Genomic DNA, 13,626 nt, shown 5'->3' with positions numbered 1-13,626 from the left:
AGTTGTTATTGGTAAGATTGACTTGCTGAATGGATATTGGCAAATCCCCTTGATTGACCAAGCTAAAGATATTTCTGCCTTCGTGACCTTTGATGACCTATTTCAGTGTAAGGTCATGCCGTTTGGAATAAAAAATGCACCTGCCACATTTCAAAGATTGGCTAACCAGGTGATTGCTGGACTAAGCAATTGTGTTGCATACATTGATGATCTATTGTGATACAGTGACACTTGGGAGGATCATACTGCACACTTAAAGGCTCTGTTCAACAAGTTAGAGAAAGCCAATTTGGTAATAAACTTAGCAAAGAGCAAGTCTGCCAAGCCTAAGATCACCTATTTGGGGCATGTCATGGGTCAAGGTCAAGTGTTGCCCAGAGAAGCTAAGGTTCAGGCAATAATAGACTTTCCAGTCCCCAACACAAAAAAAATTACCCTAAAGATTGTTAATGTTACAGAAAAAAGCAATGTAATTTTGGTGACTGTAATTTTCTTGAGTTCCTCCCTCCCTTCCATTTCCTGTCTTACAGCTAATACTGGGATGTTACTTGTATCCTCTATAGTGAAGACCGATGCAAAATATCTTTTCAATTCATCTGCCATCTCCTTATTATCCATTATTAATTCCCCAGACTCACTTTCTATAGGACCAATGCTCACTTTGTTAACTCTTTTCTTTTTTAAATATCTATAGAAACTCTTACTATCTGTCTTTATATTTCTAGCTAGCTTTCTCTCATACTCTAATTTTACCTTCCTTATCAATCTTTTAGACATTCTTTGCTGTTTTTTATATTCTGTCCAATCTTCTGACCTGCCTCCCATCTTTGCGCAAATATAGGGTTTTTCTTTAAGTTAGATACTATCTATAACTGTTCCCACCCTTCGAATTTTTCTTTCTCATTGAAATGTATCTTCTTTGTAATCTGAAATATCCCCTTAAATGTCTGCCACTGCATCTCTATTGACCTATCCTTTAACCTGATTTGCCAGTTCACTTTAGCTAGCTCTGCTTTCATGCCCTCATAACTGCCCTTATTTAAGTTTAAAATACTAGTCTTGGACCCACTCTTCTCTCCCTCAAACTGAATGTAAAATTCAATCATATTATGATTGCTGCTACCTAGGGGTGCCTTAACTATGAGGTCATTAATTAATCCTATCTCATTGCGCAATACCAGGTTGGCTCCAGAACATATTGTTCCAAGAAATTATCCCGAAAACATTCTATGTGCTCCTCATCTAGGCTACCTCTGCCAATCTGATTTTTCCAGTCTATATGTAGGTTAAAATCCCCCATAATTATCGCTGTACCTTTCTGACAAGCTGCCGTTATTTTTTCTTTTATACCCTGTCCCACAGTGTGGTTAATGTTAAGTGGCCTGTACACCACTCCCACAAGTGACTTCTTGCCTTTAGGATTTCTCATCTCTACCCAAACTGCTTCTACATCCTGGTCTCCTGAACTTAGGTCATCCCTCTCTATTGCGCTAATACCATCATTAATTAACAGAGCTACCCCTTCACCTTTTCCTAGTTTCCTGCCCTCCCTAAATGCCATATACCCTTCAATATTCAGGTCCCAATCTATGTCATCCTGCAGCCATGTCTCTGTAATCGCTATCAGATCGTACTTATTTATTTCTATTTGTGCTCTCAGTTCATCTGTTTTGTTTTGAATGCTACATGCATTGAGATACAGAGCCTTTAGTTTTGTCCTTTTACTATTTTTGTAACCTTTCGCCTTATCTGTTGAGTTACTCTTAGATTTGTACGTTCTGTCCTTTCCTGTCACAGTTTGTTTATCATTTCCCATATTAATACTATTCTCTCTTGCCTGGTGTCTACTCCTTGAATTACCATATCTTCCCAAATTTGATCCCTTGCCCCCACTATTCAGTTTAAAACCCTCTCTACTTCCTTAGTTATGCGGCTCGCTAGAACACCAGCCCCAGCATGGTTCAGGTGTGGACCGTTCCAATGGTACAACCACCACTTTCCCCAGTACTGCTGCCAGTGCCCCACAAACCGGAACTCACTTCTACCACACCAGTTTTCAAGCCACGCATTAATTTCTCTAATCTTATTTGCCCTATGCCAACTTGCACATGGCTCAGGTAATAATCCAGAGATTATTACCTTCGAGGTTCTGCTTCTTAATTTGGTGCCTAGTTCCTCATACTGACTATGCAGATCCTCTTTCCTTGTCCTGCCTATGTCGTTGGTACCTACATGGACCATGATGACTGGATCCTGCCCCTCCCACTGTAAGTTCCTCTCCAGCCTTGAGCAGATGTCCCGAACCCTGGCACTGGGCTTGTAAATAAAAAAATGGCATGTACGTCCAGTGGACAGAATCCTGTAAAATGGCATTTGAAAAATTAAATGCCATTTTAATAAATGAACCTGTTTTAGCAGCACCCAATTTTAGCAAGTCCTCTAAAGCAGCTATTGATGCCAGTGATGTAGGAGTAAGAGCAGTGTTACTACTGGATGATGATGCTGGTATCAAAAGACCAGTTATTTCTGCAGAAAACTCAACATGTACCAAAAGAAGTAGTCTACTATTGGAAAGGTGGCTTTAGGTCTCATATTGGCTCTTCAACATTTTGAAGTATACATCAATAATGGCCGAGGGGAACTAACTGCTTAAACTGACTATAATCCATTTAGGTTTTTAGAGAAGTTTAAGATTAAGAATGCCAGGTTATTTCAGTGGAGTTTAATGTTACAACCATTTACTCTAAAGACTGTGCATGTTACAGGAAAAAGCAATGTAATTGCTGATGTTCCATCCAAAATTTAAAGAACGGGTATAATGGAGGAAAATTAGAGTTATAAAGATATTATTTCTACCTGTGTAAAGTGTAAAGGATGGAAATATTTACAGTGGCATATATTGATAATGTTGTAGAAAAATCAATTCTAAGGTATACTCTTTCTATTTTTAGGGGGGGGGGGGTTGTTACGAACACTGGACTTTGTAGCATGATTATGTTTCAAAAACTGTGATTGTTAATGTAGTGTAAAGATGGAGTCAAAGAAGACATACAACTTCACATTAACTCGGCTTAATGACAAAACAGGGATCTTGGTTACCAGGACAACAAAGAACTCAGATCAAAGACCTTCTTGAAAAGCAGAAGGCAAGGTTGTAACACTTGAAGACCAATGGGTTTCACCCTCCCCGCGCTCCCCCCCCCCCCCCACCCCTCAGACTTCCAGATTGTAAACAGAGCCAGTGGTTCTGAAAATGTAAAAACAAGTTGCAATTTCTAACAACTGGAAACAAAGGAAAGCCCGATGACTCTGCTATGGCCAGACATCTGGGCTCTGCATATTAGAAAACAAAGACCAGTGGTGGCAGCCTCAGGACAGAGAGAGAGAGGAAACACCTGTGCTCTGAACACTAACACAGCGAAAGATTGCGAAGACTTGAACCCAATTTGAAAGCTGAAGTTTGCAGACAAGAAAAGTCCAACAGGATCACCAGAAATCGACTTATTTACAGATGTTTGGGTTGAAAGTGCTCAGAAGAAGTGAGCGGAGAGGACATTGACTTTGAGAGGGCTGGGAGGTCCAACCCATTGCAACTGGGAAGAGTTTGAGACTTTTATGCATGGATATCACTTCAATGAGGATTATATAATGTATAAATGTGATGTGGAATTTTCAAGTGTTTTTTTACTAAGTGAAAGAAAAAAATACCTTTCTCTGCAATTTGGAGTACAAAGTACTGTTTAATTAATGGTGATTTTCAGTTTAGTTGTTATAATAAGTCTTAAAATGTGAAATCTTCTCGGGTAATTCCTTAATTTGGTCTGGGGAGTTCATATCTCACGTTTTAAAGTTAACAGTCTCACTGAGGTCATGATACACTCCTTTATGCACTTTATTCCTCTTTTCTACTTCTATGTGCTGGTGCCCAGTCCCCTGCCAATTTAGTTTAAACTCTCCCCAATCGTACTAGTGACCCTTCCCGCAAGGACATTTGTCCCAGTCCTGATGAGGTGCAACCCGTCCCTTTTGAATAGTTGCCTCCAGCCCCAGAACTACTCCCAATGCCCCAAGAATCTGAAGCCCTTCCTCCTGCACCTGCCTTAACCCACACTTTGATCCTCTCTATCTTCCTATTTCTACTATCGCTAGCGCGTGGCACTGGGAGTAATCCAGAGATTACTATGCTCAAGGTCCTACTTTTTAACTTCCGCCCTTGCTCCTGAAAATCTGACCTCAGCACCTCAATACCTGCCCTTGCGATGTCATTGCTACCATTGTGTACCAAAACTTCACAGCTGCAAACTGTTGGAAAATTGTTCCCGAATTTCTGGTGTCCACTTGCGGTGAATGGTGCCATACCCAGATAGAAAAGTCTGGAAATGACCCTCAGTTACATGCCATCAATTGCAGCGATTGTGAACAGAATAATCTGTAAGTGTGATCAAGTGCCTCATCTATCAGGATGGCCAGCACCTTTATCTCGATGCCAATTTAGCCGCATCAACTAAAGGCAGTTCAGCTCTCCTGCCCACCTGTATTGTTAGGTTCACAAAGACAAACATAGACTTTTCACAGACTGCTGGGTCCCCAGTCCCTGCTGGTCTCAAAACACTGGGGTTTAGTTTGTTTAGTTCAGTGGTTCTCAAACGCTTTTGGTTGAAGGACCCCTTTTCAAATGGTTTAGTAATGATGGACCCCCAATCTAAACTAGAATACTAAATAATACTCATAGTACAAAAGTGCTGCCTATATACATTATTGAATAATGCTTTTAAGAAAGCAGCTAATTACTTAGAGTAATTTGAGGATTATTTTACTGGTGTAAACAGTGATGAGGCAGACCAGACAAACCAGGTATAAAAAATAAGTGTAACTGCACTAACATTCTAGTGAATGCTAACGGAACTGCTTTTAATGTGGTTAAAGATTGTCTGTTAATGACATACATACCCAATCAGATCACAGAACACATCCAATACAATCAGCTATTGCTCCAATCAATATGGACAGCAGTCACACCTTATTTAGATGTTTAGCAGGTTCAAAGCAGGTTACTGTTTTAACTAAAGAAACACTTCCAATAAACATACAAGTTACCTTCCTCCAATTCTATCACAGAGTACTCACTTGAACGTGACATTCTCGGGAATATTTTACGGACCGGTGCAAACCCAGCCCAGTTTCTCAGTGTTATTTAATCACGCAAGGAATTTACATTATTGCAACATGGTGGAAGATGTAAGTAAATCAAACTGACAGCTTTTCCACGATTACAAGAATCAAACCAACGAGAGATTATTACAAACAATAAATTATGGAAATACTCAGCAGCTTAGACAGTATTAAAATGGCGCTTGTTCCCTGCATTGATCCAAATTGAATGTGCCCAAGTATCACAGCAGTAGCTGGCCACCCACCTCTCCTCCCGCTAAACGTAAATGTGAGACTCTAACACTAACTATCGTTAATTTATACAAAGCGGGCAGCTGGCCTTTTTGTTCTTCCTTCCCTGTTCCCCTTGTGTTTTCTTCCCTCTCTCCCCCGCTAGAGAGATCATTTTACAGACCCCCTGGAATATCCCTCAGACCTCTGGGGGGGGTCTGCCAATCCCAGTTTGAAAGCCACTGGTTTAGTTAATCAGGGACAACTGTGATGACATGTCAGGAGCCCAGCTGGCTCATCACACAAGATGGATTAAAAGAAAAACTCAATAAAACTACACCAGAAATAGAAAATGGTACAAAAATACATAGCAGCTCAGTCAGCATCTAGAAGAAAGGAACAGGTCAATTTTTGGGGTGTAAACCCATTGTTAGAATTGAAAGCTGACCAACAATCAGAAAAGAATATTCTCAGGTCAGAAGCACTGGATGACCTGCCAGTCAGTCTACACCCCTGCCTCTGTGACCTGATGCACAATGGGGTCAGTCTGCCACACGATCCAGGGGACACCATCAGTGATGGTCTGTCAGATGTGACATACGGGGTCAGTCTAAAGGTCCGACTTATGCAATGATCCGATCTGTCTGCATGGATGCCCAACTCATTCCCAATGGCTCCAGTGTGTAATTATTCCCAATTCATGAAGCTCCTACAAGTGGATACAGAACTGAGTAGGTCAGGGGTCACTGCTTCACCTCTCCCTCGCCCAGTCAGTTCTCCAATTTGTTCCATCACACCTACCAGTGTTATCGTGCCAGATTCGGATTTTCCAGATCTCACCCAGGTTGGCATCTGTCTCAACCTGAAAAATGTCCAGACTGTTCCTCTGGAATGCTCCTTCCTTGTCCAAGTGGCGGGAGCCGCTTTTATTCAATCCGTACAGACTGATGCCCACATGGGCTGTTGTACCTGCAGGAAAGAAAGAAATTGCATTTCTATAGTACCCGTGATGACCTGAGGACATCCCAGAGAGCTTTACAACCAATGAAATACTTCTGAAATGTAGCCACTGTAGTAATGTAGGCAGCACAACAACCAATTTGCATAAAGCAAACCCCCCCTCCCACCGCACACCGCCCCCCCTCCCACCCAAACAGCAGTGTGATAATGATTAGATAATCTGTTTTTGCGATGCTGGTTGAGGAATAAATATTGACCAGGATACCGGAGATAACTCCAACCCCACTCTTCAAAATAATGCAATGGGATCTTTAATTTCATGTGAGAAGGCAGACGGTGCTTTTGATTAACGTCTCATCTGAAAGATAGCACCTCTGACAGTGGAGCATTCCTCAGTACTGAACTTCAGAAAGGAACACAGGAATATAGGAGGAGGAGTAGGCCATTCAACACATCGAGACTGCTCCGCCATTCAATTAGATCATGGTTGATCATCTACCTCAATGTCACTTTCCCGCGCTATCCCCATATCCTTTGATGTCATTAGTATCCAAATATTTATTGATTTCTGTCTTGAACATGCTCAATGATTGAGCTTCCACAGCCCTCTAGGATAGAGAATTCCAAAGATTCATCACCCTCTGAGTGAAGAAATTCCCCCTCACCTTAGTCTTAAATGGCCGATCCTTTACTCTGAGACTATGTCTCCCGGTTTAAGACTCACCAGCTAGGAGAAACATCCTATCTCTATCCACCCTGTCACGTCCCATAAGAATTTTGTAAGTTTCAATGAGATCACCTCTCATTCTTCAAAACTCTAGAGGATACAGACCCAGTTTCCTCAATCTCTCTTCATAAGACAACCCCGTCATTCCAGGGATTAGTCTGGTGAACCTCCATTGCACTCCCTCTATGGCAAGTATATCCTTCCTTAGATAAGTAGACCAAAAATGTACCTAATACTCCAGGTGCAGTCTCACCAAAGCTATAAGCAATTGCAGCAAGACATCTTTACTCCTGTACTCAAAACCGCTTGCAATGAAGGCCAACATACCATTTGCCTTCTTAATTGCTTGCTGCACCTGCATGCGAGCTTTTAGTGACTCATGAACGAGGACATCCAGTTCCCTTTGGACATTAACACTTCCCAACCTCTCACCATTTAAGAAATACTCTGTCTTTCTGTTTTTTCTACCAAAGTGGATAACTTCTCACTTATTCACATTATATTCCATCTGCCATGTTCTTGCCCATTCACTTAGCCTGTCCAAGTCCCCTTGAAGCCTCTTTACATCCTCCTCACAACTTACATTCCTACCTAGTTTTGTGTCATCAGCAAATTTGGAAATATTATATTTGGTCCCCACAACCAAATCATTGATATATATTGTGAACAGCTGTGGCCCTAGCGTCATCAATGTACCGGAAAAAGAGTTGGGGGAGGGGGCCTGAGTAGGACTGGAACAAAGAATGCTCGACATATCCCACAAAAAGACAGGCATAACTAGGACCCATGCGGGTACCCATAGCGACACCTTTTACTTGAAGGAAATGCATGGAGTTGAAGGAGAATACATTTACGGTACATTGATGACTGTATCGGTGCCGTTTCCTGCTCCCGCGCCGAACTGGAAAACTTTATCAACTTTGCTTCCAATTTCCACCCTTCTCTCACCTTTACATGGTCCATCTCTGACACTTCCCTTCCCTTCCTCGACTTCTCTGTCTCCATCTCTGGGGATAGGTTGTCTACCAATATCCATTATAAGCCCACTGACTCCCACAGCTACCTCGACTACACTTCTTCACACCCTACCTCCTGTAAGGACTCCATTCCATTCTCCCAGTTTCTCCGTCTCCGACGCATCTGCTCTGATGATGCTACCTTCCATGACGGTGCTTCTGATATGACCTCCTTTTTCCTCAACCGAGGATTTCCCCCCACTGTGGTTGACAGGGTCCTCAACCGTGTCCGACCCATTCCCCGCACCTCTACCCTCACCCCTTCCCCTCCCTCCCAGAACCGTGACAGGGTTCCCCTTGTCCTCACTTTTCATCCCACCAGCCTCCATATCCAAAGGATCATCCTCCGCCATTTTCGCCACCTCCAGCGTGATGCCACTACCAGTCGCATCTTCCCCTCCCTTCCCCTGTCAGCATTCCGAAGGGATCGTTCCCTCCGCGACACCCTGGTCCACTCCTCCATTACCCCCACCACCTCGTCCCCGTCCCAGGGCACCTTCCCTTGCAATCGCAGGAGGTGTAATACCTGCCCATTTACCTCCTCTCTCCTCACTATCCCAGGCCCCAAACACTCCTTTCAGGTGAAGCAGCGATTTACTTGTACTTCTTTCAATGTAGTATACTGTATTCGCTGCTCACAGTGTGGTCTCCTCTACATTGGGGAGACCAAGCGCAGACTGGGTGACCGCTTTGCGGAACATCTCCGCTCAGTCCGCAAGCAGGACCCTGAGCTTCCGGTTGCTTGCCATTTCAACACTCCCCCCTGCTCTCATGCTCACATCTCTGTCCTGGGATTGCTGCAGTGTTCCAGTGAACATCAACGCAAGCTCGAGGAACAGCATCTCATCTACCGATTAGGCACACTACAGCCTGCCGGACTGAACATTGAGTTCAATAATTTCAGAGCATGACAGCCCCCCACTTTACTTTCATTTTTAGTTATTTTTTCTTCCTTTTTTTTGCATTCCTTTTTACATTTTTTACAATCTTTTTTTGCATTTATTTCATTTCATCTTAGTTTGTTCAGTTTGCTTACCCACTGTTTTTTTCAGGTTGTTTTTCTTCAGGTTTGCACTTGCTGCTGTTCAATATTCAGTATATTCACACCTAATCTGTACTAATGCTTTGTCTTTCAACACACCATTAACATATTGTTTGCCTTTGCTCCGTGACCTTTTGGTCAGCTATGTGGCCTGGTCCAATCTGCACCTTCTCCTTTGTTATCTCTTGCCCAACCCCCACCTCACTTGTTTATAATCTGTGACTTTTCTAACATTTGTCAGTTCCGAAGAAGGGTCACTGACCCGAAACGTTAACTCTGCTTCTCTTTCCACAGATGCTGCCAGACCTGCTGAGTAAATCCAGCATTTCTTGTTTTTGTTTCAGATTTCCAGCATCCGCAGTATTTTGCTTTTATATTAGTCTAGTAAACCTTCTCTGATCTGCTTCCAACGCATTTACATCCTTCCTTAAATAAGAAGCCCAATACTGTACACAATACTCCAGATGTGGTCTCACCAATGCCCTGTATAGCTGAAGCATAACCTCCCTACTTTTGTATTCAATTCCCTCGCGATAAATGATAACATTCTATTAGTTTTCCTAATTACGTGCTGTACCTGCATACTAACCTTTTGTGATTCATGCACTAGGAGACCCAGATCTCTCTGCATCTCAGAGCTCTGCAAGCTCTCACCATTTCGACCATATACTTCTTTTTCATTCTTCCTGCCAAAATGGACAACTTTGCATTTTCCCACATTATACGCCATTTGCCAGATCTTTGCCCACTCACTTAACCTATCTATATTCCTTTGTAACCTCCTTATGTCCTCTTCACAACTTAATTTTCTACCTATCTTTGTGTCATCAGCAAATTTAGCAACCGTACCTTCGGTCCCTTCATCCAAGTGATTTACATAAATTGTAAAAAGTTGAGGCCCCAGCACTGATCCCTGTGGCACACCACTCGTTACATCTTGCCAACCAGAAAATGACCCATTTATGCCTACTCTCTGTTTCCTGTTAGCTAGCCAATCTTCTATCCATGCCAATATGTTAGCCCCTACACCATGAACTTTTATTTTCCGCAATAACCTTTGACAAGCAACATCCTCAAAAAACTCCAACAGGTTTGTCAAACGTGATTTCCCATTCATAAATCCATGTTGACTCAGAAAATAATGATATGATTGGGCAAAGTGTCCAGTTATCACATCCTTTCTAATAGATTCTAACATTTTCCCTACTACTGACGTCAAACTAATAGGTCTATAGTTCCCCGTTTTCTCTCTCCCTACTTTCTTAAATAGTGGGGTTACATTTGCTACTTTCCAGTCTGCAGGAACCTTTCCAGAATCGATAGGATTTTGAAAGAGAACCACCAATACATCTACTATCTCTACAGCCACCTCCTTCAACACTCTGGGATGTAGCTCATATGTTCCAGGGGATTTATTAACCTTCAATCCAGTTAATTGTTTGAGTACTACCTCTTCATTCATACTAATTTCTTACAGTTCCTCATTTTCATAAGTCCCTTGGTTCCCTAGTATTTCTGGGAGATTTTCTGTATCTTCCTCTGTGAAGACAGACACCAAGTAGTTGTTTAGTTTCTCCACCATTCTCCATTAGAAAGTCTTCAGTCTCCACCTGTAATGGACCCACATTTGTCCTTGCTAATCCTTTCCTTTTCACATACCTAAAGAAGCTCTTATAGTCTGCCTTTATGTTTCATGCTAGTTTGCATTCATCTTGGTCCTCCTTTGATGGATTCTAAATTACTCGCAATCCTTGAGTTTACCACTTTTTAGTCATAGAGAGATACAGCACCGAAACAGGCCCTTCGGCCCAACGAGTCTGCGCCGACCAGCAACCACCCATTTATACTAATCCTACATTAATCCCATTTTCCCTCTCACATCGTCACCTTCCCTCAATTCTCCTACCACCTACCTACACTAGGGGCAATTTTTACAATGGCCAATTTACCTATCAACCCGCAAGTCTTTAGCATGTGGGAGCAAACCGGAGCACCCGCAGGAAACCCACGCAGTCACAGGGAGAACTTGCAAACTCCACACAGGCAGTACCCAGAACCAAACCCGTATTGCTGGAGCTGTGAGGCTGCGGTGCTAACCCCTACGCCACTGTGCTGCCCTTTTCTGGCAACCTTATAATCCATTTCCTTTTATCTAATGCAATTTTTAACTTCTGTTGTTAGCCATGGTTGATTCATCTTTCCTGTTGTGTTTTTGTGTCTTAGAGGAATGTATATTTGTTGTAGACCATAATACCTCTTTAAATACCAGCCATTACCTATCTACTGTCAAATCTTTTAGTTTATTTTCTCAATCCACCATAGCCAACTTGCCCCTCATACCTTCATGGTTTCTTTTGTTCAGATTTAAGACCCTAGTTTTGGAATGAACTACATCACTTTCAAACTTAATGTAAAATTCTATCATATTATGGTCACTATTTCCCAAAGGTTCCTTTACAGCATGGTTATTAATTAGCCGTTTCTCATTACATAATACTAAGTCTAAAATAGCCTGATCCTAAGTTGGTTCATCAACATTCTTCTTTGGCCTCCTTGTCTCGGGAGACAATGGGTAAGCGCCTGGAGGTGGTCAGTGGTTTGTGGAGCAGCGCCTGGAATGGCTATAAAGGCCAATACTAGAGTGACAGACCCCAACCAGAAACTCATCTTATACACACTCCAGGAATTCATCCTCCACAACATTAGTGCAGATTAGGTTTACCCAATCTATATGTAAATTGATGTCGCCCATTATTAATGTATTACTCATGTTACATGCACCTCTAATTTCCTGATTTATACTGTGCTCAACGTCACTACTGTTTGGTGGCCAATAAACAACTCCCACCATTGTTTGCTGCCCCTTGCTGTTTCTTATCTCCACCCAAATTGATTCTACATCTTGATCCTTTGATCTAAGTTCCTCTCTCACTAACGTACTGATCTCATCCCTTATTAAGAGTGCTACCTCACCTCATTTTCCTTTTTGCCTATCCTTTCTAAATGATGAATATCCTTGACTATTAGGTTCCCTGTCTTGGTCACCCTGTAACCACGTCTCTGTAAGGCAATTAAATCATGCCCATTTACCTCTATTTGTGCCTTCAAATCATCTACCTTGTTGCAAATGCTGCATGCATTCAGATAGAGTGCCCTTAACTTTGTCTTTTTAACACTATTCTGCATTCTGATCCTAATTGATGCTTGCCTTCACTTTGTCTGTCTTCTAATTTCACTTACTACTCCTCTACCTCCTGTTACTAGTTTTGCTTCCCTCCAATCTTCCCTTCCTGCCATATTCAGATTATCAATTCCTTTATTGCTCTCTTGCCTTCTCCTCTCTATAAATTATCACATCTTCCCTCACATGATTCCTGTCCCCCACTATTTAGTTTATAGTCCTCTCTACCAACCTAGTTATATGACTCAACAGAAACTGGTGGCAGCATGGTTCAGGTGATGACCATCCCAATGGTGCAGCTCCTAATTTCCCCAGTACTGGTGCCAGTGCCTCATGAATTGAAACCCATTTCTCCCACACCAATTTTTGTGCCATGCATTGAACTCTCTAATCTTACTTATCCTACTCCAATTTGTTCATGGCTCAGGTAATAATCAGAGCTTTGAGGTTCTGCTTTTTAATTTAGCCCTCGCTGGTCATACTCTCTATGCAGAACCTCTTTCCTAGTCCTATCTATGTCGTCGGTACCCATGTGGACCACAACAACTGGATCCTCCCCCTCCCACTGCAAGGTTCTCTCTAGCCCTGTGCAGATGTCCCAAACCCTGGCAACAGGCAGGCAACACAGCCTTCTGGAATCTCGCTTTTGGCAGTAGAGAACTGTGTCTATCCCTCGACAATACTGTTCCCTACTACCACTTGTTACGAAAGTGCTTCTAGATTTTTTGTTCCGTATATGTTTTTGAGGACTTGTATTTAAATTATGGAGATAGATTCATTGGAAGGCTGAAGATTTCATGGAAGCTGGACTTTACTTTGTTGTTGACAGTTCATTGAAAGGACAATGAGATGTTGTTTAAAAATAGCTTTGTTGCAAGTCATGTGCTTTCAGCAATAAACAATAGAAACCTTGGTGACCTGGCGTAGATGTTTACAGAGAAGTGGCAGATCAAGATTTATAGGGATCAGGAGGCTTGACTATTGAGATATTGTTTTTGGTTTTGCTATGGACAGTGGGTTGGGGTGTGAACTGTTTTGAAGACAGTGGAGAAAACCTGCCAAGAGAACAGTCACCATCAGCTCACCCACTTCCATCTCTTTGAGAACTTCCTGAGAAGTGTAAGAAATAAAAAAACTGATGGTGCATTTTTCCTGAAAAGCTTGCCAGAAACTTCTGATGCCGCATTTCTCCTGGAAAGCCTGCCAAACTGATACTCGACGGTGCCTGAAAAGAACTGCTCTAGAATGATCTCAGTGACAACTGTCTACGTGTATTTGGGATGCCAAACCAAAAAGGGACAAGTGACATCCTTCCATA

The 13,626-nt window shown here is 42.3% G+C and overlaps 1 protein-coding gene across 1 annotated transcript in view; it reads right to left on the bottom strand.

Annotated features, from left to right (window-relative positions):
• The window catches only part of pkd1b (polycystic kidney disease 1b), a 208,320-nt gene that overhangs the window by 84,258 nt on the left and 110,436 nt on the right, over positions 1-13,626 (bottom strand). The window contains exon 22 of the mRNA XM_068058630.1: positions 6,184-6,351. Within this exon, the coding sequence (XP_067914731.1) occupies positions 6,184-6,351 (168 nt within the window). The remainder of the gene's footprint in view (positions 1-6,183; positions 6,352-13,626) is intronic.

This window comes from Heterodontus francisci, chromosome 26 (assembly GCF_036365525.1).
Source record: "Heterodontus francisci isolate sHetFra1 chromosome 26, sHetFra1.hap1, whole genome shotgun sequence".
Lineage (NCBI taxonomy): Eukaryota > Metazoa > Chordata > Chondrichthyes > Heterodontiformes > Heterodontidae > Heterodontus > Heterodontus francisci.
Note: the sequence above shows the minus strand (reverse complement) of the source record. Positions and strands in the feature narration are given on the sequence as shown.